Source organism: Gossypium hirsutum, chromosome A03, assembly GCF_007990345.1.
Source record: "Gossypium hirsutum isolate 1008001.06 chromosome A03, Gossypium_hirsutum_v2.1, whole genome shotgun sequence".
In the NCBI taxonomy this organism is placed as follows: Eukaryota; Viridiplantae; Streptophyta; class Magnoliopsida; order Malvales; family Malvaceae; genus Gossypium; species Gossypium hirsutum.
In genome coordinates, this window is record NC_053426.1 from 79,106,706 (window position 1) to 79,134,585 (window position 27,880).

Consider the following 27,880-nt stretch of genomic DNA (forward strand, 5'->3'; position numbering starts at 1 on the left):
TGTTATTAAATGATTTATTCATATATGTATGCTTAATATGCCTATTTGGCTATGTTGATAATATATCATGTTTTGATGCTTTGCTATATGATTATGAGACGTTGGCCATGTGAAAGAAACCATTATACGAGCACGTTCGATAAAGATCTGAAAGTATAAAATCATGTTTGAACCTTAGGAATTGTTGAGGATACAAGTGACATGTCACTAGGATAGTCATGTGTGTTATGAGCTCATTTAATATGTGATGCATGCTAGGGTCTGGGTGCTGGGTATCCTGAGTTGTGTTCGGATACTCTCTTAGCTTTTTTAGTAGGCCCGTTGAGAGTGTCATGTGATTCTATGATATGAGGCACTTTAGTGAACTTTCTGTCAGGTAGCCAATGCTACGTTCAAGCACTTTGGTGCATTCTTTCTGTGTGTCCGAATCATATTCCAAGTGTTCAACGGGTAATGTAATATGAATTCTGAAAGTAAAGTTTAAGTAAGCCATATGTGTGCAAAATGGCATATGTATGTACTAAAACCCTATGAGGACTTAGTATATGATGTGTATTTGGATAAGTAGGTGCATATGAATATGGAAGGGAAGTATACATATGACATGATGAAAAGTATCATAATGGATAAGTAATTATGCTTAGATATTCAATAGTTGCAAAATGTATATTATTTGTATGTGTACTTACTAAGCTTTACAGCTTACCCTCCTCTCTTTTCCCTTCTCTATAGATACGTCAAGCTAGCTCGAAGGATTAGGGGACGTCGGAGCTCGGATTACACTATCTTCAAGAAATCTGGGTATAAAAAGGGTTAATTATTTTGGTCATGGCATGTATAGGAAACTTGTCTATTTTGTGTATATGTGTCATGTTGAAGTAGCCAAGTATAATGGCTCATTTGGGCATTGATTATTTTGTATGTGGCCATGTGATTTGGTCCATATTAATGATTGAAATGTATCTCTAAATTTATCTTTACATGCATACTAAGATGTGTATGTGTTGGTTTGATGGACGACTATTCAATTGCTAGTATGTTGTTGCGTGATTTAGCACTCATAATGGAATGATAATAAGGAGTATGGTAAACCATGAAATTGGTGTGGAATGACTAAAAGACAAGTTTGTGTGAATACTAATGGTCTATTTTGTAAAAGGGTCATAGTGATGCTATAATGTTGCATGTTTAAGTGTCCAAATATATCACGGGATATGCCCTTGAACATATGGAAGTGTATGATTGTTTAAGGGTGACCAATGGCTTGGAGAGTAGCCCCCAAATGGTCCAAATGGGTAGACACATGGGCATGTGTCTAGGCCGTTTGTGACACACAGTCAACCCCATCGGTGTGTCGTTCAGCCATGTGTCCCCTGCACCTTGAATTTTAGGTTAACTGCATGGTCGTAAGCACACGGACAGAAAAGTGCCAACAAAGCTTTGAAAAGTTGAAAATGCTATTGACCGAGACACTAGTGCTAGTACAACCGGAACCAGGGAAAGAATTTGTAATCTACAGCGATGTGTCCTTAAATGGACTAGGTTGTGTGCTAATGCGGAAGGAAAGGTCGTAGCCTATGCTTCAAGACAATTGAAGCCCCATGAGAAGAATTATCCAACTCTGATTTGGAATTGGCCGCCATAGTGTTTGCCTTGAAGACTTGGCGTCATTATTTGTTCGGAGAAAAATGCCTTGTCTATACCGATCATAAGAGCCTCAAGTATTTGATGACTCAAAAAGATTTGAATTTAAGGCAACGAAGATGGTTGGAACTGTTGAAAGATTACGAGCTTATAATTGATTATCATCCGGGAAGGCGAACGTGGTCGCCGACGCTTTGAGCAGGAAGTCGTTATTCACTTTGAGGGCAATGAATACACAGATGGCCTTATGTAATGATGGTTCCATTTTAGCCGAATTGAGGACTAGGCCGATCTTCTCAGTCAGATTTGTGAAGCTCAGAAATTCGATGAAAAATTACAAGCTAAGTAAGTTCAGTATGAATCAACCAGTGAACCCGACTTTCAGATTGACTTTGAAGGATGCTTGAGATTTCGGGGAAGAATCTGTGTTCCAAAGGATACCAGGTTGATCCAGACTATTTTACATGAGGCACATAATAGTCGTATGTTAGTTCATCCGGGAAATACGAAGATGTACAATGACTTGAAGAAAGTTTGTTGGTGGAATGGCATGAAAAGGGATATCTCAGAATTTGTAACAAGATGTTTGATTTTCAATAGGTTAAAGCTGAACATCAAGTACCCTCCAGTCTTCTTCAACCTATTATGGTCCCTGAGTGGAAATGGGATCAAATCACTATGGATTTCGTAACCGGGTTGCCAGTGACTCGAAGAAAGAAAGACGCTATTTGGGTAATAGTCGACAGATTGACTAAATCGACCCATTTTATACCGGTATGTATAGATTATTCTCTAGAAAGTTAGCTGATTTGTATATTTCAGAGATTGTTAGACTTCATGGTGTGCCATTGTCGATTATTTCGGATAGAGATCCGAGATTTACGTCACGATTTTGGAAAAAGTTACAAGCGGTTTTGGGAACGAAACTGAATTTTAGTATTGCTTTCCACCCACAACCTGATGGACAATCCGAGAGAATAATTTAGACACTTGAAGATATGCTTAGATATTGTGTTCTCGAGTTTCAAGGTAGTTGGGAAAATTATCTACCTTTGGTCGAATTCGCTTATAATAACAATTATCAGTCTAGTTTAAAGATGGCACCTTATGAGGCGTTATGCAGGCAAAAATGTCGAACTCCTTTGTATTGGATAAAGCTTAAAGAAAGTAAAATTTTCGGAGTTGATTTGATCAAAGAAACCAAGGATAAGGTTAAGGTGATTCAAGATTTTTTGAAAGGCATTGGATAGACAGAAATCGTATGTGGATTCAAAAAGAAAAGAAATTGAGTATCAAGTAGGTGACAAGGTATTCTTAAAGGTGTTGCCCTGGAAAAAGGTTTTGAGATTTGGTAGAAAAGGCAAATTAAGTCCTCGTTTTATTGGGCCCTATGAGATTACCGAAAGAATAGGACCACTTGCCTATCGCTTAGCTTTGCCAGTGGAGTTGGAGAAGATCCATGACGTGTTCCATGTATCCATGTTACGTCGTTATAGATCAGACAGCTCACATGTGATTATCCCGACAGAGGTTGAAATTCAACCAGACATGACTTACGGTGAGGAACCGGTTAAGATCTTGGCAAAGGAAGTTAAGCAACTGAGGAACAAAAGCATTGCCTTGGTGAAGGTACTGTGGCATAGACATGGGGTTGAAGAAGCCACCTGGGAACCAGAAGACACTATGAGGGGTCAATATCTGAACTTGTTTATTGGTAAGACTTTCGAGGACGAAAGTCCCTAAGGGGGGAGAATTGTAACATCCCAAAATAGGGCTTAGTCGGAATAGTGGTTTCGAGACCACAAATTCGAGGTTAAAATATTTATTTTTGATTTTTATGAGGATTAGAATATGAATATATGCATGTGTTAAAGTTTCATGAAGAAATTCTAAGTATAAGGTGTCCAATTGGAAATTAGGGACTAAATTGAATAAGTTGCAAAATTTGTGTTCTAGAATAAATTTGTATGAAATTGTTTTGGATTATTAATTAGGAGGTCTTAAAGAGAAATTTTCCCAATTTCTAAGTTTTTGGACAAAAATGGGCTTGTATGGAAAATTTTGAAGGAAAGGCTTTAAGGGCATTTTGGTCATTTGGTTAATAAATGAAATAAAATGGGAAAAGAAACCAAAAATCAGCTTATTTTCTCCATGTTGCTGCCGAAAATTAGGGTTCTCCATAGCTAGGGTTTTCAAGCTTTCCAAGTTCAATAGTAAGTGCTCCCAAGCCCTGTTTTTTATGTTCTTCGTATTTTTGAAATTCTGGTAATCTGTTCTCTCTATTTCTGCCCATATTTCATGCTAAGGTTCATATTTAGAATTTACTCATGCATGAGAAGCTCGTTTTGATGATTTATGAAGGGATATGAGAGTTTAAAGGATGGTAAACAACTTCTACTAAATAGATTTTCAAGAAAAGGGCTTTAAGGACTATTTTGTAAAAGTTGTAGAAAAGGATAGAAAAATGTGAAAGAAAGGAAAATGTGGGCTACTATGAACATGAAAAATGTTCAGCTAGGCTTGGGTAACTAGGAAATCCTATACATTGTATTATTCGAGCCTAGGGACTAAATTGCAAATATATGAAAGTATAGGGGTAAAATACTAATTTTAATCAAGTATGAATTTTGGGTCAATTTGAGTAATGTATGTATTAAATGAGCTAAATTTGGTATTATAGATCCAGAGAATCGAGATATGGGTCTTGATCGGGGAAAGAACAAGATTTACGAAGTTTAGGCTCGATTTCTAATATTTTGTATCGAGATAAGTACATACAAATAAATACATTAATTATTGTTATTAAATGATTTATTGATATATGTATGCTTAATATGCTTATTTGGCTATGTTGACAATATAACATGTTTTGATGCTTTGCTATATGATTATGAGACGTTGGCCATGTGAAAGAAACCATTATGCAAGCACGTTCGGTACAGGTCCAGAAGTCTAAAATCCTGTTTGAACATTAGGAATAGTTGAGGATACAAGTGACATGTCACTAGGATAGTCATGTGTATTATGACCTCGTTTAATATGTAATACATGCTAGCGTCCGGGTGCTGGGTATCCTGAGTTGTGTTCGGATACTCTATTAGCTCTTTGAGTAGCCGCATTGAGAGCGGCATGTGATTCTGTGATATGAGGCACTTCAGTGCACTTTCTGTCAGGTAGCCAAGGCTACGTTTAGGCATTTCGGTGCATTCCTTCCATGTGTTCGAATCATATTCCAAGTGTTCAACGAGTAACATAATATGAATTCCAAAAGTAAAGTTTAAGTAAGCCATATGTGTGCAAAATGGCACAGGTATGTACTAAAACCTTATGAGGACTTAGTATATGATGAGTATTTTGATAAGCAAGTGCATATGAATATGGAAGGTAAGTATACATATGACATGATGAAAAGCATCATAATGGATAAGTAATTATGCTTAGATATTCAATAGTTGCAAAATGTAGATTATTTGTATGTGTACTTACTAAGCTTTATAGCTTACCCTCCTCTTTTTTCCCTTCTCTATAGATACGTCAAGCTAGCTCGAAGGATCGAGGGACCTCGGAGCTCGGATCACACTATCTTCAAGAAATCTTGGTATAAAAAGGTTTAATTATTTTGGTCATGGCATGTATAGGAAACTTGTCTATTTTGTGTATATGTGTCATGCTGAAGTAGCCAAGTATAATCGATAAAAATACCTAATGTTCATAAGTACATGTTAGAGTGAGAATTTAATGTTGTCATAGAAGGGAAAAATGATCAGCATGTCATAAAACATAAGAAAATAGGATGAAGTTTAATTTCCGAGCATTGGGGAAAAAGTGTAAATCTGTAAAAGTTCAGGGGCAAAAACGCAATTTTTTTAAAGTTTCAGTCAAGGACTGTTTTAATAAATGTGAGTATTAAATAAGTTAAATTTTTTTATTATAGATCAAGAAGAACGAAATCCTGAGTTAGACTGGGGAAAGAAAAAGATAGTGGACTAAATCGATATAGTTGATCGTATTTTGTTTCGCGGTAAGTTTGCGGTAAATAAATGCAATATTCTATTATTTTATGTTAATGTTGTTAATTTCCAGCATGTGTATATTTATTTTATAAAATTATTCAAAGAAGACTCAAGCATGAATTGACGGAGAAGTAATTTCAGAAAGTCCCGGTTGAACCTTAAGAATTTGTAGGATACAAATGTCATGACATTAGGGTTTAAGGATACCATGTAAGACCATGCCAAGGCATGGCAATGGGTAAGGTTTCTAAGGCAAGGAAATCATGTAAGACCATGTCAAGACATGGCATTGATAAGTTACTTTAAGGCAAAGGTCCCATGTAAGACCATGCCAAGGCATGGCATTGGTGAGTTCATAAGGCAAGGATACCATGTAAGACCATGTCAAGACATGGCAATGGTAAGTTTCAAAAGGATACCACGTAAGACCATGACAAGTCATGGCAATGGTAAGGTACCCGTGTATCCTTAGTATTCCAAGTGGTTCGATGGGAAAATTTAAAGAGATTATCAAGGTAAGGTAAGGTAAGGTAAGACGAGTTATGCTAAAAAGGTAAGACAAGTTCATGCTACAAGAGCAAAGGTAAGTATATAATGTTCATGCATGCTTGATAAGGAAAAAGGTAAGTAAAATGTATTAATAATTTTGATTAATTAAGTAAGTATTTAAGTAAGTGAGTAAGTGAAGAACTTTAAAATATGTCTATGACAATTAATGAAGTTGCATTAAGTAGTATCATGCCAAGTAGTAAGATAATTCTTATGAATGTTGTTATTTATTTGCATGCAAACTTACTAAGCTTAATTCTTACCCCCTTTGTTTTCCTTCTTTTTATAGTTTTGTCAAGCTAACTCGGGGATCGTAAAGTACGTCAGAGGTCCGGGCACACTATCACAAGGATTATTTTGGTATAGCTAGACGTTTCATTTTGAGTATGGCATGTATAGCGTTGTAGCCATTTTGTGTGTATGATCTTATGATATGGATGATGAATGGTATGTAAATGCTTGATAATAATTAGCTATTGGAATGGCTAATCAAGGACATGTTTGGTGTTATGTATGCCTAAATGCTAGTTATTCCATGGGAATCATGAAAAAGGTGAAATTAGCATTAAAACAGTATCGGACAGTAGTAATGACGTGAATTTGGAAAATAACTAAAAATAGTAGAAATGGATTTAGATAGTGAATAAGATATAGAATTAAATATTATTGAGTCTATATTCATATGAAAGAAACAGAGTAAATAAAGAAGTTGTATTTTACGAGATATTTAAGTTTTGGTGAGAGAAGGTCAGAGTGATTTTTGAATCCCCTATTCTGATTTTAGAAATTCACTAAAAATTGTAAAAAAATAATTAGGAGTTATACTTTATATGTATAGATTCCTTATTGAGTATACTTTTTAAAAAAAATAAACGGCATGGTTATTTGAATTCTTTGCAGGGAGAAAGTTAATTCGTAGTGAACAGAGGTCAGAGCAGCCAAACACTGAAACAGGGGAAACTTTAACTAATAAACTGTACTAATTGGCTAGACCAGAAATTCTGAAAAATATTTAGTAAGAAGAGATTTGAGTCTAGTTTCAGAAAGAATTTATGGATTTGGATTTCGAGTTTCATAATTCGAGTTATGATTTATTTAGTGACTATGACGTAGATGGACAGTTTATTTATGAAAGATGAAATAAATTGTTTTGATTTGTTTAAGTGATCGGAAAATTTTTATTGATTCCGATTTGTTCTCGAACCATTTCAATTTCATATTTTAGGGTCTCGAGGACCCTTTTTAAGGACATATTGACTTAATGAAATTAAATTAATTTTAAAAGAAAATTTTTATGCCCGAATTAGTATGCTAAGTCAGGTAACGCCTCCTGCTCGACTCTGGCGACGGTCTCGGGTAAGGGGTGTTACATTTATTGGTATCAGAGTAAAGGTTTAGTCAGTTCTCGGAATATTTAGTATGAGTAAGAGTCTAGCTATAAATGCCATACGTATGTGTTGATAGTGTGACTACTCCTGACGATTTTAAAATGTTTTCTTTTATAGTTATAGATCCCAAACAAGCTGGTGCATATGATGTAGAGAGTAACGCACCCGCTCCCGCAGAAGGTACGGTGCCACCAAATAATAGTGAAAAGCCCGTTACAGTTAGTCAGGGAGGAGGGACTCGAGAAGCCTTCTTCCAAGCTATGAATGAATGGTTTGCCGAGTTCGTTTGTACGAATCCGGCTGTTAGACCTCCACCCCTTCATGATCATCAGACCACCCATGTATCTTCCCCAGTCACAGGTACGGTTATAAGAGAAAAACCATCAGTTGATAAAATCAGAAAATAAGGAGGCGAAGAGTTTCAAGCTACAAAAGATGACGATGCAGAAAAGGCAGAATTTTGGCTCGAGAATACTATCAGAGTCTTTGATGAGTTATCCTGCACACTTGAGGAATGTATGAAATGTGTTGTATCACTTCTTAGAGATTCGGCCTACCATTGGTGGAAGGCACTTATATCAGTTGTACCGAAAAAGAGAGTCACTTGGGATTTCTTTCAGGAGGAATTCCGTAAAAAGTACATCAGTCAGAGGTTTGTTGACCAAAAAATAAAATAGTTTCTAGAGTTGAAACAGGGCAATATGACATGACTAAATATGAGCACGAGTTTGTTAGACTTAGCAATTATGCTCGAGAGTGTGTGTTTACAAAGGCTATTATGTGCAAAAGATGTGAGGATGGGCTTAATGATGATATCCGATTGTCTGTTGGTGTCCTAGAAATAAAAGAGTTTGTTATCCTAGTTGAGAGAGCCTGTAAGGCAGAGAAGCTGTTAAAAAGAAAGGGCAGAGTTGAAATTGAGACGCAAGACATGAAGAAAAGACTAATGAGTAAGTCATTTTAGTCTACATCTAAGAGGCCTAGATAGTTCTCCACTAAAGCTAATTTTTCAACTGGATATTCTAGCCGAAACAGAGGCAGAAGATTTATGGGTCCGAAAGCTCAAACCACTTCGATTACAAGTGTTGGTAGTGTTCAACCTGATAGACCAGAGTGTCCCTGATGTGGTCGACGTCACCCAAGTCAGTGTCGAGCATCTGAGACAGGTTGTTTCCGATGTGGTGCACTAGACTATTTTATTCGGGAGTGTCTCGAGATGATTAGAGTGTAAGATTAGGCAATGCTCCTGTCAGAGGCAGACCACTGAGAAATCTGGGAGCTGGGGCAAGTAATAGAGGTGCATCTAGAGATTCAACAGTGAGGCCAGATGTTAGAGCACCTGCGAGGACTTATGCTATTCGTGCTCGCGAAAAGGCATCTTCCCCCGATGTGATTACGGGTACATTTTCTCTCCATGATACTACAGTTATTGCTTTGATTGATCCGAGTTCAACCCATTCATATGTTTGCATTCAATTGATGCCTAGTATAATTATACCTATAGAATCTCCAGAATTTGTGATTAAAGTATCGAATCCATTTGGCAAGCATGTATTAGTAGATAAAGTATGTAGAAATTGCCCTTTTAGAGGCTACTATTTTCTGGCTGATCTCATGCTATTGCCATTTGATGAGTTTGATGTGATTCTTGGTATGGATTGGTTGACTACACATGATGTGATAGTGAATTGTGGAAAGAAATTCATTTAGTTGAAATGTGAAAATGGTGAAATTCTTTGGGTTAATTCAGAAGAGTCAGATAGTTCGTTTGCCATGATTTCTGTTATGTCTACTCAGAAATGTTTGAGAAAAGGGTATGAAGCTTATCTTACTTTTGTGTTGAACACTAAAGATCTACAATTGAAAATTGAATCAGTACCTGTGGTATGTGAGTTTCCCGATGTGTTTCCGGAAGAACTACCAGGTTTGACTCCTATTAGAGAAGTTGAGTTTGGTATTGAGTTGATTCCAGGTACCACACCCATTTCTATCGCTCCTTATAGAATGGCCCCGTTGGAATTGAAAGAATTGAAAGCTCAGTTGCAGGAATTAATAGATAAAGGCTTTGTAAGACCCAGTAGTTCACCATGAGGTGCACCAGTGTTATTTGTAAAAAAGAAAGACGGATCGATGAGATTGTGCATAGATTATCGACAGCTTAGCAAGGTAACAGTAAAGAACAAGTATCCATTGCCTAGAATTGATGATCTGTTTGATCAATTGAAGGGAGCCACTGTGTTCTCGAAGATAGATTTGAGATCCGGATACTATCAGCTGCGAGTTAAAGAGTCAGATGTCCTGAAGACTGCTTTCTGGACTAGTTTTACAGATTTTAAGAGATAATCAGTTGTATGCCAAGTTTAGCTAAAGTGAGTTTTGGTTACAAGAATTTGGTTTTCTTGGACAAATTATCTCAGGTGAAGGTATCAAGGTTGATCCGAGCAAGATTTCAGCCATTGTTGATTGGAAGCCTTCTAGAAATGTATCAGAAGTTAGAAGTTTTCTTGGTCTTGCCGGATATTAAAGACGATTTGTAGAGGGATTTTCCATGATAGCTATCCTACTGACAAGATTGCTACGAAAGGATGTCAAGTTTGAATGGACTGAGAAGTGTCAACAGAGTTTTGACCAGTTAAAGGCATTGTTGACTAAAGCTCCTATTTTAGTACAACCAAAACCAAGTAAGGAGTTTGTGATTTACAGTGATGCATCCATGAATGGACTTGGTTGTGTACTTATGTAGGAAGGAAAGGTAATTGCTTATGGCTTTAGACAGCTAAAGCCACATGAGAAGAACTATCCGACACATGATTTAGAGCTAGCTGCCATTGTTTTTGCGCTGAAGATCTGGAGACATCATTTGTACGGTGAGAAGTGCCACATATTCACTGATCACAAAAGTTTGAAATATTTGATGACTCAAAAAATTTGAATTTGAGGCAAAGAAGATGGTTAGAGTTAATTAAAGATTATGAGCTAGCGATCGATTATCACCCAGGTAAGGCAAACGTTGTTGCTGATGCTTTGAGTAGGAAATCTTTGTTTGCATTAAGAGCTTTGAACACTAGTCTAGCCTTATCAAATGATGGTTTTATCTTAGCTGAGTTGAGAGTTAAACCGATGTTTCTTGAAGAAATTTATGAAGCTCAGAAAAATGATAGTGAGTTGTTAGCCAAAAGAGCTCAGTGTGAGTCGGATATAGAGTCAGATTTTCAGATCAGTTCTGACGGTTGTTTGATGTTCAAAGACAAGGTATGTGTACCGACGAATGATGAGCTTATTCGAAAGATCTTACAGGAAGCACATAGTAGTTCTTTGTCTATTCATCTAGGTAGTACAAAGATGTATAACGATTTGAAGAAAATGTACTAGTGGGTAGGAATGAAAAGGGACATTTTAGAGTTTGTTTCTGGATGCTTGATCTGTCAGCAAGTAAAGGCCAAACATCAGGTACCTTCAAGTTTATTACAGCCTGCGCTAGTCCTTGAGTGGAAATGGGAACAAGAAAGAAAGATACAGTATGGGTTATGATTGATAAGTTAACGAAGTCGGCTCGTTTTATCCCAGTTCGTATGGATTATTCACTTGACAAGTTGGCCGAGTTGTATATTTCAGAGATAGTCAGACTATACGGGATACCATTATCGATCATTTCAAACAGAGATTTGAGATTTACTTCACGATTTTCGAAGAAATTACAGGAAGCTTTGGACACAAAGTTGAGTTTTAGTACAGCTTTCCATCTTCAGACCGACGGTCAGTCAGAGAGAGTTATTCAGGTACTTGAAGATATGCTTAGATGCTGTGTACTGGAATTTCAAGCAAGTTGGGAAAAGTACTTACCATTAGTAGAGTTTGCCTACAATAATAGTTATCAGTCAAGTTTGAAGATGGCACCTTATGAAGCTTTGTATAGACGTAAATTTCGTACACCTTTGTATTGGACTAAGCTTAAGGAAAATTAGATTTACGGGGTTGATCTAGTTAAGGAAATAGAAGAGAAAGTAAGAGTCATCAGAGATTGCTTGAAAGCAGCTTCAGACAGACAAAAGTCGTATGCAGATTTGAAGAGAAAAGAGATTGAGTATCAAATTGGTGACAAAGTGTTTTTAAAAGTATCCCTGTGAAAGAAAGTTCTCAGATTTGGCAAGAAAGGCAAACTAAGTCCACGTTTTATTAGACCGTTTGAAGTGGTTGAGAAAGTCGGACGATTAGCATATCGGTTAGCTTTACCGATTGAGTTAGATAAGATTCATGATGTCTTTCATGTGTCTATGCTACGTCGTTATCGTTCAAATCCGTCACATGTGATTTCTCAGACAGAGATTGAGATTCAGCCAGACAAGACTTACGGTGAAGAACCAGTAAAGATTCTAGCTCGAGAGGAAAAGCAATTAAGGAACAAAAGTATTGCACTTGTTAAAGTACTATGGAATAGACATGGGGTAGACGAGGCTACATGGGAGCCCGAAGAGGCCATGCGAAAACAGTACCCAAATCTCTTCACGGGTAAGATTTTCGGGGACGAAAGTCCCTAAAGGGAGGAGAAATGTAACATCCCGAAATAGGGCCTAAACGAAATAGTGGTTGTGAAACCACAAATCTAAGGTAGAAAAATTTATTTTATTATCATTTTAAGGTCTATGGCATGATTTCATGATTGTGTCAAAATTTTGTTTAGAAATTTTATCGATAGAGGGTCCAATTTGATATTTAGGACTAAATTGCTAAAGTTGTAAAATGTGTGTTCTAGTTCACAAGTGTTCTAGTTCACAAAGGTACTAAGTACTTGTGAGTAATGGGTTTTTAAAGTGGAGGTCTTTGGATAGTAATTAGACCATTATACTAGTTTGGACAAAAATACCTAAAGGAAGATAAAACACCATAGTTTTTAATTAAGGGTATTTTGGTCATTTAGTTATTAAAATGAATTAAAAACAAAATTAAAAGCTAATTTTTGTCCATCTTCAACCCCTTAGCCAAATTTCACATGATAAAGACATAGTTAGGGTTTTTCAAGCTTCCAAGCTCGATTGTAAGTTCGTTTTAGCCCCGTTTTTAATGTTTTTTACGTTTTTAGAGTCCCGGTAACTTGATTAAGCTTATTCTAGCAATAATTTAACCTAGGGTTTATATTTGGAAAAATACCCATAGGTGAAATGTGTTTATTTTGATGTTTTATGGTAGAATATGAAGCTTCAAATTGTGTTAAACAACTTTTGCTAAGCGATTTTACGTGAAAATGAGTAAAACGACATAATCGGTAAAAATACCTAATGTTCATAAGTACATGTTAGAGTGAGAATTTAATGTTGTCATAAAAGGGAAAAATGATCAGCATGTCATAAAACATAAGAAAATAGGATGAAGTTTAATTTTCGAGCATTGGGAAAAAAGTGTAAATATGTAAAAGTTTAGGGGCAAAAATATAATTTTGCCAAAGTTTGAGTCAAGGACTGTTTTAATAAATGTGAGTATTAAATAAGCTAATTTTTTTTATTATAGATCAAGAACAACGAAATCTGGAGTTAAACTGGGGAAAGAAAAAGATAGTGGACTAAATCGATATAGTTGATCGTATTTTGTTTCGTGGTAGTTCGCGGTAAATAAATGCAATATTCTATTATTTTATGTTAATGTTGTTAATTTCCAGCATGTGTATATTTATTTTATGAAATTATTCATAGAAGACTCAAGCATGAATTGACGGAGAAGTAATTTCAGAAAGTCCCGGTTGAACCTTAGGAATGTGTAGGATACAAATGTCATGACATTAGGGTTTAAGGATACCATGTAAGACCATGCCAAGGCATGGCAATTGGTAAGGTTTCTAAGGCAAGGAAATCATGTAAGACCATGTCAAGACATGGCATTGATAAGTTACTATAAGGCAAAGGTCCCATGTAAGACCATGTCAAGGCATGGCATTGGTGAGTTCATAAGGCAAGGATACCATGTAAGACCATGTCAAGACATGGCAATGGTAAGTTTCAAAAGGATACCACGTAAGACCATGACAAGTCATAGAAATTGTAAGGTACCCGTGTATCCTTAGTATTCCAAGTGGTTCAACGGGAAAATTTAAAGAGAATATCAAGGTAAGGTAAGGTAAGACGAGTTATGCTAAAAAGGTAAGACAAGTTCATGCTACAAGAGCAAAGGTAAGTATATAATGTTCATGCATGCTTGATAAGGAAAAAGGTAAGTAAAATGTATTAATAAATTTGATTAAGTAAGTATTTAAGTAAGTAAGTAAGTATTTAAGTAATCGAGTAAGTGAATAAGTTTAAAATATGTCTATGACAATTAATGAAGTTGCATTAAGTAGTATCATGCCAAGTAGTAAGATAATTCTTATGAATGTTGTTATTTATTTGCATGCAAACTTACTAAGCTTAATTCTTACCCCTTTTATTTTCCTTCTTTTTATAGTTTTGTCAAGCTAACTCGGGGATCGTAAAGTACGTCGGAGGTCCGGGCACACTATCACAAGGATTATTTTGGTATAGCTAGACGTTTCATTTTGAGTATGGTATGTATAGCATTGTAGCCATTTTGTGTGTATGATCTTATGAAATGGCTGATGAATGGTATGTAAATGCTTGATAATGATTAGCTGTTGGAATGGCTAATCAAGGACATGTTTGGTGTTATGTATGCCTAAATGCTAGTTATTCCATGGAAATCATGAAAAAGGTGAAATTAGCTTTAAAATAGTATCGGACAGCAGTAATGACGTGAATTTGGAAAATCACTAAAAATAATAGAAATGGATTTAGATAGTGAATAAGATATAGAATTAAATATTATTGAGCCTGTATTCATATGAAAGAAACAGAGTAAATAAAGAAGTTGTATTTTATGATATATTTAAATTTTGGTGAGATAGGGTCAGAGTGATTTCTGAATCCCCTATTCTGACTTTAGAAATTCACTAAAAATTGTAAATAAATAATTAGGAGTTATACTTTATATGTATAGATTCCTTATTAAGTCTACTTTTAAAGAAAATAAATGGCATGGTATTTGAATTCTTTACAGGGAGAAAATTAATTTGAAGTTAAAAGAGGTCAGAGCAGCCAAAAACTGATATAGGGGAAACTTTAACGAATAAACAATACTAATTGGCTAGACCAAAAATTATGAAAAAAATTGGTAAGAATATATATGAGTCTAGTTTCAAAGAAAATTTACGGATTTGGATTTTGAGTTTCGTAACTCAAGTTATGATTTATTTAGTGACTATGACACAGATGGACAGTTTATTTATGAAAGATGAAATAAATTTTTTGATTTGTTTAAGTCATCGAAAAATTTTTATTGATTCTGGTTTGTTCTCGAACCATTTCAATTTCATATTTTAGGGTCTCGAGGACCCTTTTTAAGGACATATTGAATTAATGAAACTAAATTAATTTTAAAAGCAAATTTTTATGCCCAAATTAGTATTCTAAGTTAGGTAACGCCTCGTGCTCGACTCTGGTGACGGTCTCGGGTAAGGGGTGTTACATAGTAAGCACACGGCTAGAGACACGACCGTGTGTCTCAACCATGTGGAGGACACGGTCTCTGGCCCGAGCGTGTGCTTGGTCGTGTGCCTCAAATTTGTATGATGACATCATAAACAGAATGCTCGCTAAAATCACACGGGCTACCACACGGGCGTCTGCCAGGCCGTGTGAGGGACACAGGCCAAGGAAACAGGCGTGTGCTCGACCATGTGAAAACCCCTATAGGTTTGAAATAGATAATAAATCCAAAAATTCAACATGGGTGTGGGACACAGACGTGTCCCCAAGCACACGGGTGTGTGCAACGCCTCCACACAGGCATGTGAGGCTTCAACCTAAAAATTTTCTTAGAATCTTCCTAAGTTCTTGGTTTAGTCTCGGACACCAATACGATATGTTTTGGGCCTTGTAGGTCCATAATAGGGACATTTTAACTTGTTTTGAAAGGTTTTAGATTGGAGGAAATTTCATGGCCCGATTTTGCATGTTCGTTTCTATTTAAGTCCGGTAATACATCGTACCCTGTCCCAGTCTCGAATATGGGTAAAAGGTATTACACATGTGATATGGTTCATATTGATTATTTTGGTTGTAACCCTAATCAGTTATGCATACATACAATGTATTATGCTTGAAGTGATTGCTTGTGGATGAGATGTGTAATGAATGGCACATGTGCTAAATAAATGAAGCACGACTAATAAGTATGACCAAAACTATGGTATAATTGAGTAAATTGAAAGTAGGTTTAACAAGATGAATGAATATGAAATTGGTGTGGAATGCCATATGAAAAGCATGATGGTTTGGATAGGAGATATGTTGACATTAAAAAGGCATGGGTTAATCATGTTTATGAGTATTTGAGTGACTAATTATACTATGTTGCATGCCATCAAAGATGAATGAGTGAATGAGCATTTAAGGGTGTCACATGGCTTGGAAAATAGCCTCTAAGTAGTCCACGCGGGTAAACACACTGGCATGTGTCTAGGCCGTATGTGACACACGGTTTGCCCTATGGGCGTGTGATCCGGTGGTGAGTCCCCTGCACCTTAATTAATGCAAAACAGAATGCCTAGTAGTAAACACACAGGCAAAGACACGGGCGTGTGTCTCTGCTGGGTGAAAGGCACGGCCTTAGGACATGGGCGTGTGCCCAGGCCGTGTGAAGTCTGCGCCTGAATTTGGAATTAAATTCATCACACGGTCTGAGCACACGGGCGAGTGATTTGGCCATGTAACCTTATTTTGGTTGATGACGTCATAGTCAGAGAGTTACACGGGTTGAGGACACGGGCATGTCCCATGCGACATGGGCTTGTGTGACCACACGGCCTACCCATACGGGCGTTTGACCCTCCAAAGCATGAAAATTTTCTAAGTGTTGCAAAAGTTTTGAAAGTTCTCGGTTTAGTCCCGATGCACTCCCAATGTATGTCTTGGGCCTCGTAAGCTCATTTAAGGGACAATACGAATGTTGTTGAAAAGTTTTAAATTTGAGTGGAAATTATGTCTCGATTCTGCATGATTGTCTGTGTATAAGGTCGGCAATGCCTTGTACCCTATTCTGACGTGGAATACGGGTAAGGGGTGTTACATGTTACATCATCCACAACTTACTGGCAGTTTATTTGCAATTATTGGTGGTTCATCCACAAAGCAAAGTGTAGGGATGGATAAGTTCTAGGGAACTCTTACTGTGGTGTGTATGGGTAGGAACTTTCTTGTTATACATTAATTGCATTGACATCATAAGCATGCTCAAATGAAATGTTGAGTTCTGTTTTAAAATTGTGATTGTTCTTAAAACTGTTATTTTGTATGCTTTATCCACTATTTTGTACTGATTTTCTTGTGCATAGACTTACATTGAGCATATTAAACTCAGCCCCCTTAATTTCTTTCTTTATAGATAATCTACAAGGTTAGGACGAGCTCGATATTCAGAGGGCTTGTCTCGGATAGTTTTTTCAATTAAAGTATTTTAGACATATTATTTATAATTTCTATTATTTGGGAACTGTATTTTATTTATTCAAACTATGACATGAGACTTAAATTTTGGGTTAATATTGGCATGCATGACATTTAAGTGTTTAGATTTTGAAACTTTGGAATTAAAGTAAAGATGCATGATTTAAAAAAAAAAAAACTCTGTCAATTATCACTTTTTCGCTTCTATACTTATAAATGAGTTTTTGAGTAGTAAATAAATTGGAAAATAACTTTTGCAAAGTAAACATTAAAATCAACTGGATTTTAAAAACGTTGTATCTTTTAGAAACACGTTAAGTTTTTCTTTTAAGGTAAGCAAATGTTTTAAAAAGACTATTGTATAAAACTCTGATAATCTTACTTGGTTGTTTTGTTGGCTAATGTAGCCTTCAAAATCCAGTCACAACGTCTAGGCTGGGTTAGGGAGGTTACAATATTTCTTTCAATCTTTCCATTTTTTATAATACTTGAGTGAGCTTATTTGTTGTATATTTGCCTTTCAGAGGTTTATTTGTTTGTTAATCTTATTTCTCATCTTTGTAAGAATTTGCTTAAGGTTTTAGGTAGAAAACCTTAATAGAATTGGCTCTCTTTTGCCTATTGAAAATATAATGGTTGTAAAGACTAAACCTTACCCTCAAAAGGATACAAATTAGTGAATTTAGGAAAAATTTTAGTTATCATAAACTAAAATAGTAGTGGTACACAATTGGGACTAAACTATTATGAATTCTTGTGCCTTTTTTGATAAACATATTTTCTTAGATTTTTTCAATCAAGTTTTCTTAGAATTTTTAAAACACCGATTTAGTCTATCTTGATATATATTAAACTTAATAATCAAGCTAATTTCTTTTTGATGTATGTAAATATGGAATTTATTTACTTTTCATTAATAGCATATGAAATGCACCATTGTGTTGTAAGTCATTTAATATTATGCTATAGTGTATTTTTATTATTAATTTTCTTGTAACGAAGATATTAAAAAAAATCTCTATGCACAATTGATTGTGATTTACCTACTATGTTATCATAATTTCAAACTCAAATATTTAATAATATATATACCATACAGATAATTATGTTCTTAAAATTGTAAACTGTTTTTATCATTTATATTAATATCTTACGAAGAACTTAAATTTATGTAACTATTTTATTATATATTCGTTTTCTATAGATTATATAAGAACAATTTTATTTATATTACATTAATATAAAATTTTAAATTTATATTCAAAAAATGAAAAAATATAACAAAAAAGTTTAAAGCATAATGTCAGTTAAAAATAAATATATAATCTTTCTTTATTTTAAAATTTTATATATCATTTACACACAAATTATTGAAAATATGAATATTGTAATATTTTATAATATTTTTTTAATTGATTTGATGTAATAAATTTTAAACATAAAATTTACAATTTAACTATAACTTGATTTTTTTAAATTACAATTTTTAAGAGAAATAAATATTTTCAATTAGGTAATATAAGATATAATATAAACATATAAATATTTAACTCTTTTAGTAAAACATGTCAATTAAATTGATTTACTCATAAATTCTAATAAGGTAAAATTGTTGTGGTTTGGGCAGAATTAAAATCGAATTAAAAATAATAATTTAATTAAAATAATTAATTTTTAATTAATTGAATAAATAATATTTTGAGAATAAAATTTGGTTATTAGATTTAATAATTATATAAACTTATTTTAAATAAAAATAAAATTAAATTGTACCATGTAGAAAATGTTGTTAAATATGACTCCTATTTTAAGTCAAATTTGAAAAAAATAATCTTTCAGTTAAACTTTGTTTACTTGTTTCAATTAAACACTGATTAGTTTAGATTATTTTATTATTATTTGACCTATGAATTTACCCTATAAATAGGCTCTTTTACAACCTTAGAAAAATACACCTATTAGAGATTAGAACTAATAACACATTTAGAGAATTTTATGTTTACGTTTTGAGGGTTCTTTGTTTTCGGGTTTTTGGGTTTTCGGGGTTTAGTCTTTATCTCCATCTTTTGTACTCTTCGTTCTTTTGCCATTATAGTAAAATTATCTTTGCCTGTGGTTTTTTTATCCTCTTTGGAGGGGTTTTTCCATGTTAAATTTGTGTGTTCAATTTCTCAATTTATTCCACTATTTTTATTGTTCGTTGCTTAATCGGGTCGATCCTAACAAGTTGTATTAGAGCTAGTTCAATTTTCATAGATCAGCTTATTCAGAGATGACAACAACAAGGTTTGAAATTGAGAAGTTCGATGGTGAGACAAATTTCAATCTGTGGCAAGTTCGGATGATGGTAATTCTAGTTCAATCCGGTTTGGAAAAGGTTGTTACCGGGAAAAAGCTTGAGAATCTAAATAAAACAGAATGGGAAGAGCTTGATGAAAAGGCTTTGTCTGCAATCCAGTTATGCCTCGCGAATACGGTATTACAGGAGGTATTGATGGAGAAGACCTCATCTGCTTTGTGGAAAAGGTTAGAAACTCTTTATGCGACTAAGTCTCTGGCTAACCGTTTAGTGTTGAAACAACGTCTATTTATGTTTCTCATGAACGAATGTGAGCTTTTTAGAGATCACATTAGTCAATTCATTACTCTTTTAAATGATTTAAAGAACGTTGAGGTTCATATTGATGATGAAGATCAAGCTATGCTATTATTGTGCTATTTACCTCCTTCATACAAGTCTTTCAAGGAGACCCTAATTTCTGGCATAGACAAACTCTCGTTTAAAGATGTGAAGGGTCATTTGTTAGGTAGAGATAAACTCAATAGTAAGCTTCATTTGGATAGCAAGACAGATAGGCAAGCTTCCATTTTGGTAGCATCAAAGAAACGAGACAAAAGGTGTCGCTATTGTAAAAAGTTAGGTCACGTCAAAGCAGATTGTTATAAACTACAAAATAAAAGAGCTGCTGAAAGTAACGAGGAAGATGTAGCTGGTGCTAATTTGGCCGATGAAAATGGTGATGATTTCTTGTTAGTGTTAACAAGCGATAACTCCAAGCTCACGTCCGAGTGGATCCTAGATTCAGGATGTTCTTTCTACATGTGTCCCAATAGAGAAGGTTCTTCACATACAGTTCGGTTGAAGGTAGAGTTGTGCGCATGGGAAACGGTTCATCTAGTAAGGTAATTGGTATTGGTACTGTTAAAACTAAGATGCATGATGGGATGTTTAGGACACTCTCAGATGTCAGATATGTACCTGATTTACGAAAAAACCTTATCTCGTTGAGTATTTTAGACTTGAAAGGATGCAGAATTAACATCGAGTCGAGCGGCATTAAAGTATCTCGTGGAGCTTTCGTTTTGTTAAAAGGTAAAAGAACTGACAATTTTTATATTCTGGAAGGTTCTACAGTGACCGGTGAAATCAGACGTCCCTCGTCCGTTACGGAGTTGAAGTCAACTTGTTTGGAGCGGAGGCAACTTGGTCATAAGAGGGAAAAAGGTATGACCATTTCGTTGAAGAGAGGTTCTCTTTTGGATGCAGGTTTTGAAAAGTGAGGGCACTGTGTTCGTGAAAATCAGACCGAGGTTAGTTTTTATTTTACAGTGTACAAGTCGAAGGCTAGAAGTCTTCCAGTTTCTAAGCACAAATTCGAATCAGTTAATTCTCTGTATAGTTCAAGATAGGCTCGTGGCGGGCTTTGGCAAAGACGGCATTGTGGAAATATGAGTCAAGGTGGAGATTTGTTAAATATGACTTCTATTTTCAGTCAAATTTGAAAAAAATAATCTTTCAGTTAAACTCTGTTTACTTATTTCAATCAAACACTGATTAGTTTAGATTATTTTATTATTATTTGACTTGTGAATTTAGCCTATAAATAGGCTCTTTTACAACCTTAGAAAAATACACCCATTAGAGATTAGAACTCATAACACATTTAGAGAATTTTGTGTTTACGTTTTGAGGGTTCTTTGTTTTCGAGTTTCGAGGTTTAGTATTTATCTCCATCTTTTGTACTCTTCGTTATTTTGTCATTATAGTAAAAATATCTTTGCCCGTGGTTTTTTATCCTCTTTGGAGGAGTTTTTCCACATTACAGTTGTGTGTTCAATTTCTCAATTTATTCCGCTATTTTTATTGTTCGTTGCTTAATCGGGTCGATCCTAACAAATGTCATGTAAGTTAGCAATGATTTTGGATACGCATTATTAAAGTATTTGCTCCTAGCGTGGTTAAGGAACAAGTTTTTCCATGAAATTATCTGTTGAGCTATATGTAATTGTCGATTGGATTATGATGCATTGGTAGAGACTTAATTGTAGTATAAAAAAATCAAAGTGGAGGGAGAGATGGGCGATGGCGGCTCAATCGCTTCCTCGTTTGGTTACCTTCAAGATCTTTAAGTTTTGGGTTTTGGTGACTTGCCCCAACATGGCCTTTTGCAATCTACTTCAGCAAATTGTTTTTGTTGAAATGGCATTTGCAATTTGTTTCAGCAGAAAGTTTTGTGGTTTTGTTACAATTTGGTGAGCTGTTGTGTTTTAATGGTTTTATGGTCTTATGCCTTATGGTATGAAGCATGTAGGCGTTTTATTAAGTTTTTGACGTGAGTGTTCGTTGCTTTACGTTTGACTTGGGAAAATGATGTATTTGCATCAAATTCACATTTTCTGGTAAGGGTGTGGTTTTAGACTTAAGGTGCTGAAATTTTAAAGGTTGTGGAGCTCTATGCTCTTGATGTCTTTGTTTTAAGTTGAATTTTGATTTTGTTTTGTGGTGTTTTTTTGGTACTTTAACTTTTGTATGGTATTCTCTTTTTATAAGGTCTTTAGTCAATAAAATCTATTGACTTACAAAAACAAAAACAAACAAAAAAAAAAAAAACATGAAACACTTAATGAGCTCATTTTAATAGGGGTTGGCAGTACAGGATTAGCGAATCCCATGTCACCTATCACATTGAATCTGCTATGATTCCGGATTTTTTATTAATATATATATATTTTCCCTGTCTTTTGTTTTAATAGAACACTTGTGATTTTCCATATATACAGGGAATATAAGATAGTCGAAGATATACACAAGCTATACACGGATACTTTGTGAAAGAAAATTTTATTTAGCTACAAATAAATTTTAATTTTAGTAAGTACTCAAGATATAAATTTGTAAGATTATAATTGCAATCTCTTTTATAAGTATAAATCAAATTTTTTACTATAAATTTTCATTTTGATTATCTATAGAGACAATGAATTTTTCTGATTGGAAGGTTATAATTTTTGTCTTGTATCGGTTCGTGATAAGAGTTTACTCTCTTAGCATTTGAGGATTTAAGAATAGTGGAGAAGATTGTTCTTTCAAAAGCCAAAATTTAATAACTCTACTTAATTTGAAAGCACAAACATTAAATTTGACAATATTTATTGTCCTAAATACCATAAGAAAATTTTGAATTTTATGAAAATTTTTGAATTTCGACTGTACAATAAAATACTTTTCATAAATATTTTTTTTATTTGAAGTAGAAAATGGTGACTAGTCCTAAAAATAGAGGTGGAATTACTATATATATTATTCACCTTTTATTGAGATGCACTTTCAACAAGATGAATAATATTCTCAACTAGGATTTTTATGTCTTATTCTCTTGAGAATTTTGCCATGCTCATAAAGTGAAAGTACTTCTAAGTGCTTCGCTCAAATGGTACCATCTTCTCATTAATGTTCTACGTGTCATATGTTATGGGGTTGAAACAGATTATGTATAGAGTCTTCTGTTTATTATGGTTTCATCTTTATAATTATTTTAATTATATCTTCTAAGTAACCTACTAAAATTTTTGAAAATGTAAAGAAACAAAATCCAAATCAGGGACACAACTAAATATGTTTAAAGCTTTATCGGAGTTTTACTCCTTAACTTTTTTAAGAATTTTATTAAATTTACAGAATAAAAGCAACTCGAAATATCTAAACAAATGAAATGATGATAAACTAAATGGTTTGTGCATTACTAGTTCAAGTAATTCTCCATTATAATTTATCTATATGCCATAAATCATCTGATCAAATCTAATCATCTACACGATTTTACATAGTTGGTCTCCACTCAATGAATTTATTAGAACTCTTAGTAAAATTCGAAAACAAACCTCTAGAGATTATACCTAGCTTTTGTGATATATCCTGATACACTGGAGGCACATCCACAAGCTTCATTATCAGATTCAGGCAATTGATGAAAATGTTAGCTGGGACATTGCTATATATTTTGACAGACATAAATGGAAGAAAAAAGAATACTATTAAAGAAAGATTGTACTTAAAAATTTATCAATTCCTTGGTGGCCAATTGATCAGGTCCGTAACAATTTTTACAACATATAACCATAGAAAATTTCCCAAAATGATTCGATCCTCAGACTTTTTTTAAAATAAAAATTTTTTATTTAATTTTTTTTATAATTTATAAAAGTTTAAATTAATAATGGTGAAAATGTATATTAACTCTCTAAAAAAATTAATTTAATCTTTTAAAAATTAAAAAAATATAACTATTAAAAAGATAAAATTACATATTTTACTATCATAAAAATACACAATTTAACTTCAATCAAAAAAGAAAATATGCCTTCACCCTGAGTTTAAGCAAAATTCAACCACGCACACGTGTTGTTATCAGTATGTCCCGTGCGGGCTGGTTATGCTGGTGGAGCTCCCGTCACATGGGAAAGATTCCGTATCATAACTCACCCGGTGCTGATGTTTCGACTGCATCGCCCCCACCTGAGGAAACTCCGACACGCTCCATACCTTCACCGACTTATCGAGGCTCCCACTGTAGACAATCCACCGCTGCTCTTTCTTTGATTCCAGATCCTTTTCCACTGCCAAGCACTTCACAGGCCCCGTATGCCCCGTAAGCACTGAAATGTTCGTGTGGACGCTGCCGTCCCTACGCCAAATACATATAGTCTTATCAGCTGAACCACTAAACAAAAAGTTCCCAGCTGCCTCGAGGCAAAGAACCGCCATCTTGTGGCCTTTAAGAGCACCACCCTGGGAGAAGTCCTTTGCGAGTTCTCGGTATGTGATCAACCCGTCACTGGAGCCACAGTACAATGCTGGACCTGAAGAGGTGATGATTGCTAACGCTGTTACTGCACATTCTTGTTTTATAAGCGTTTGATCCAACGTATGCTTTGTTCCTTTCCGAAGCAGTTCTCTTTTCCACACTTTAACTGTTCCATCTGCTGAACCTGTGAAAATCAGTTCACCGAAGCTTGAAACCACGGAGTTAACGGCATCGTCGTGCGCCTGAACTGATTCAAGACATTTAGAATCTGAAATTCTCCAAACTTTAAAGCTCCGGTCCCAAGAAGCTGAATAAAGAAGACCTTGTTCCTCGTTCATGCTCAAACACGATACGGCATCCGAATGTTTGATCCATAAAGCACGTTTACGTCTCACTTCCACGTAATTGCTTGGTTTAATAGAACTTTTAAGGATATCTTTTAGGGTTGGCAAAGTACCGGCTCTTTTATGAAGGGTAGGGTTCTTAAGGGAGCTTTTCCAAACACGAATCTTCCCATCTTGATGGCCAGTGAAAATCTTTTCACCTGATATCACAATGGCCTTAACCAAACCACTATTTGATTTAAAGCCTGTAAATTCTTTAAGATTCTTCCACACACGAATGTTCTTGCTATCGGAGCCAGTGTAAAGGAGATCCTTTGTGGCTGCTAAGGAATAAATATGTCCCTCTTCACGTGTGAGAGACCCGATGAGGCTATTCACCGGAACCGTGTTATCATCGTCGAAAGGGACCCATGAAGATTTTTCCATAGTATTGGTTTGGTTCCATGGTGACATGGTTAGGGGTGAAACTTCACAACTCAACCTGTTGCCTTCACAGAAGGCAGGGCAATTAGCTGCCGTATTGCTGTAAACAAGGCATAAATCATCTGCTGCAGTCATAGGAGCATTCACAGGCATGCTAGGATCCGGATACTTCATGTCTCCATACTGGGATCTTCTAAGGCTATCAGCCTCTTCGAACACCGTGTTTGAGCCCGCTCTTCCGTCTCTCATCCCAAATCCCAAAGAATGAAAATGAATAATAAAAAAAATGAAATATTGTAATCAAACTATCAAAGACCCAAAAAAAACTAAACCAAATTCTAAGTATAGTAAAACAACAGAGATTTGAGGGATGAGAGAATAATATATAAGAAAACCAAGTTTAGGGTGGGGAGAGGAGACAAAAGTGGTTGCGTTTGCATTGAATTCATAGTCATATTATTTTAGTAAATCACACTATTTATATACTTTTTCCCTATTAAAGTAGTTAAAAACTATGGGAAATTAAATTTCTTTTAAACCAAAAATTGATTTGAACATTTGAGCAGGGGACAAACTCCAACTCCAACTCCAACTTCCTTTGATCATATATCTTTGCTTTGACCTATCAGTTATTGCTAAATGGTAGACGACAAATTTAGGCATAAATGGCGATAAGAAGGGAAGAGGAGATGGAGGTATAGAATTTTGACAAGTGGTGGGAGGAAAATGGTATGGTCCAGGGCAATCCGAGTCCACCGCCTGCCAACATCGCACTGCGTTGATAATTTTCTATTCCTTCCGGTTTGGGATGTTATTTTTTGTAAGGTGGTTTCCTTAACTTCAATTCCTAATTTAGGATCAAATTTGGAGTTCTTTTTATAAAAAAAAAAAGTTGAAAAAAAGGAAAGAAACCTCCAACCGAATCATGCAATGACAAGTTAATGTCTTATATCCGATAGAATTTTTATTACCATCTTGTTTTTAAAAAATAAACATTGAAATATTTAATATTGATTTAAATGATGAAATTTTTTATAAAGAATGCGGGCAACAAATCAAATTCAATAATTATATTCACTAAACAATATTTTAATTTGTTGATAGTTAATCAATTCCTTCGAGAGAAAAATTGTGAATTATTATCTCTCGTAAGTTGAAAATTTCTCTTTCGACAACTTTGATAGCTCATGTAGTACCATGCTCTTCCATTAATGATCTATATCTATACATCGAGATTTGAGCTTTGCCACGTATAAATTCTTCAATTAGTTATGACTTCATCTTTTCAAACACGATAAGGTGCTCTTCCAGAGTGATATTCTAGATGTTCTCTTTTAATAAGGACCAAATATTTTCATTGATGAGAAGAAGCCAGATGATGTGGAGGAGAAATATTGGAATACTATTAATCGTTTGGCATGTGGTACAATTTGATTGTGTCTTTCTCAAGAGAAGAGGTATACTTTCTCAAAGGTGACTTCTGCAAATAAGTTGTGGTTGACACTTGAAGAATTATTTTTGAAGAAAAGCAGTTAGAAAAAGCTCCACGTAAAGAAAAGGTTGTTTTCTTTTACTTATGTTTCGAGTACCACTATGAATAATCACATTACCAGTTTTAATCAGTTAGTCACTTGTCACCCCGAATCTCTATATGAACTCTAATTTAGAGAAATTTTGGGACTTAATTGAACTCATAGTATACTGGCGGACTCGACCTGGATTTTTGGGAAAAAATTGTGATTGTCTAGTAAATAATTAGATTTCAATTTTGATTTAGTTAGTTTGGAACTGGTTGGTTCCTTAGTGGGAGACAAAATGATTAAGGATGAATGGTTGTACTAGTATGTGAAGACCGTGCCAATGGAGTATATATATAGGGGTGCGTGGAGACAAAATTCTTCTCAATTCTATTTACCAAAATTTCCCTTTGTAGTAGTGCCATCTTCGATCACTCCATAGAAGAAGAGGATGTAGCTAAAGAAAGTTCTGTATGTCGCAGTTGTCGTGTAAATTGAAGTCTGAAAGTAGAGAAATTGGGGAACTGGTAAGTTTCCTTATCTTTCTGTACTCATGGATTAAAGGAAGAAGTAGGGTAAGGACTCTTAAAAGCTTTTGTAAAATTTAGAAATTCTGGGTTTTTAAGGACTTAAAACTTTTAGTTTAAATGATAAAGGTTTGTCATGCTTAGTTGCTAGGATGAAGGAGACTCTGACGTTTAGACAAGCTAAGTTGATAAGGATAAAGGAATTTAGGTGAGTCTTTGTACCTTGCCTTTTTGGGTGATAAATGATGTTATGTTGCTTGCATGAATCACATTGGGTATGCACTAAGTTTGCCTGAGTTCATGGTGTGTATGTACTTGATGAAAGAATAGGCTCACTACAAGAAAATAGACCTTTAGCGGCGCTTTTAGTGGCGTTTTAACAAAAAAGGCCACTAAAAAAGAGCATTAGTGGCGCTTCCACAAAAATGCCACTAAAAAACTAACATTAGCGGCGCTTATAAGGAAACGCCGCTATATGTTGAGAATTAGCGGCGCTTATATGAGAAACGCCACTATAGCTTGACCATTAGCGGTGCCTTGGAGAAAGCGCTGCAAAAAAAATACACACAACGTCGTCTTTTTTGTTAAGATTTAGTGGCTTTAGCGGCGCTTGCTCAAAATGCAGCTAATACTGACTTATAGCGGCGTTTTTCAAAAAAGAGCCACAAAAGATTGATCTATAGTGACATTTTTTTGAAAAACGCCGCTAAAACTCAGTATTAGCTGCGTTTTAGCAAGCGCCGCTAAAAGTATAATTTATTTTTAATTGTATATTTAAATTCTTAAAAGAAAATAATGACACGTAGAATAATTTTAAAAGTAAAAACATAGGAAAATATTTATTAAAAATGAAATAAATTAAAATATTATTATTTAAAATAATTTTAAAGTTTTTGGGTATA

General features: G+C 34.8%; 1 protein-coding gene across 1 annotated transcript; it reads right to left on the minus strand.

Moving 5' to 3' along the window:
* Positions 1-23,623: 23,623 nt before the first annotated feature.
* LOC107888036 (protein JINGUBANG) lies at positions 23,624-25,491 on the minus strand. Its single transcript, XM_041098826.1, has one exon. The coding sequence runs from the start codon at positions 25,181-25,183 to the stop codon at positions 23,771-23,773; it is 1,413 nt and encodes a 470-aa protein (XP_040954760.1). The 5' UTR covers positions 25,184-25,491; the 3' UTR covers positions 23,624-23,770.
* Positions 25,492-27,880: the final 2,389 nt, after the last annotated feature.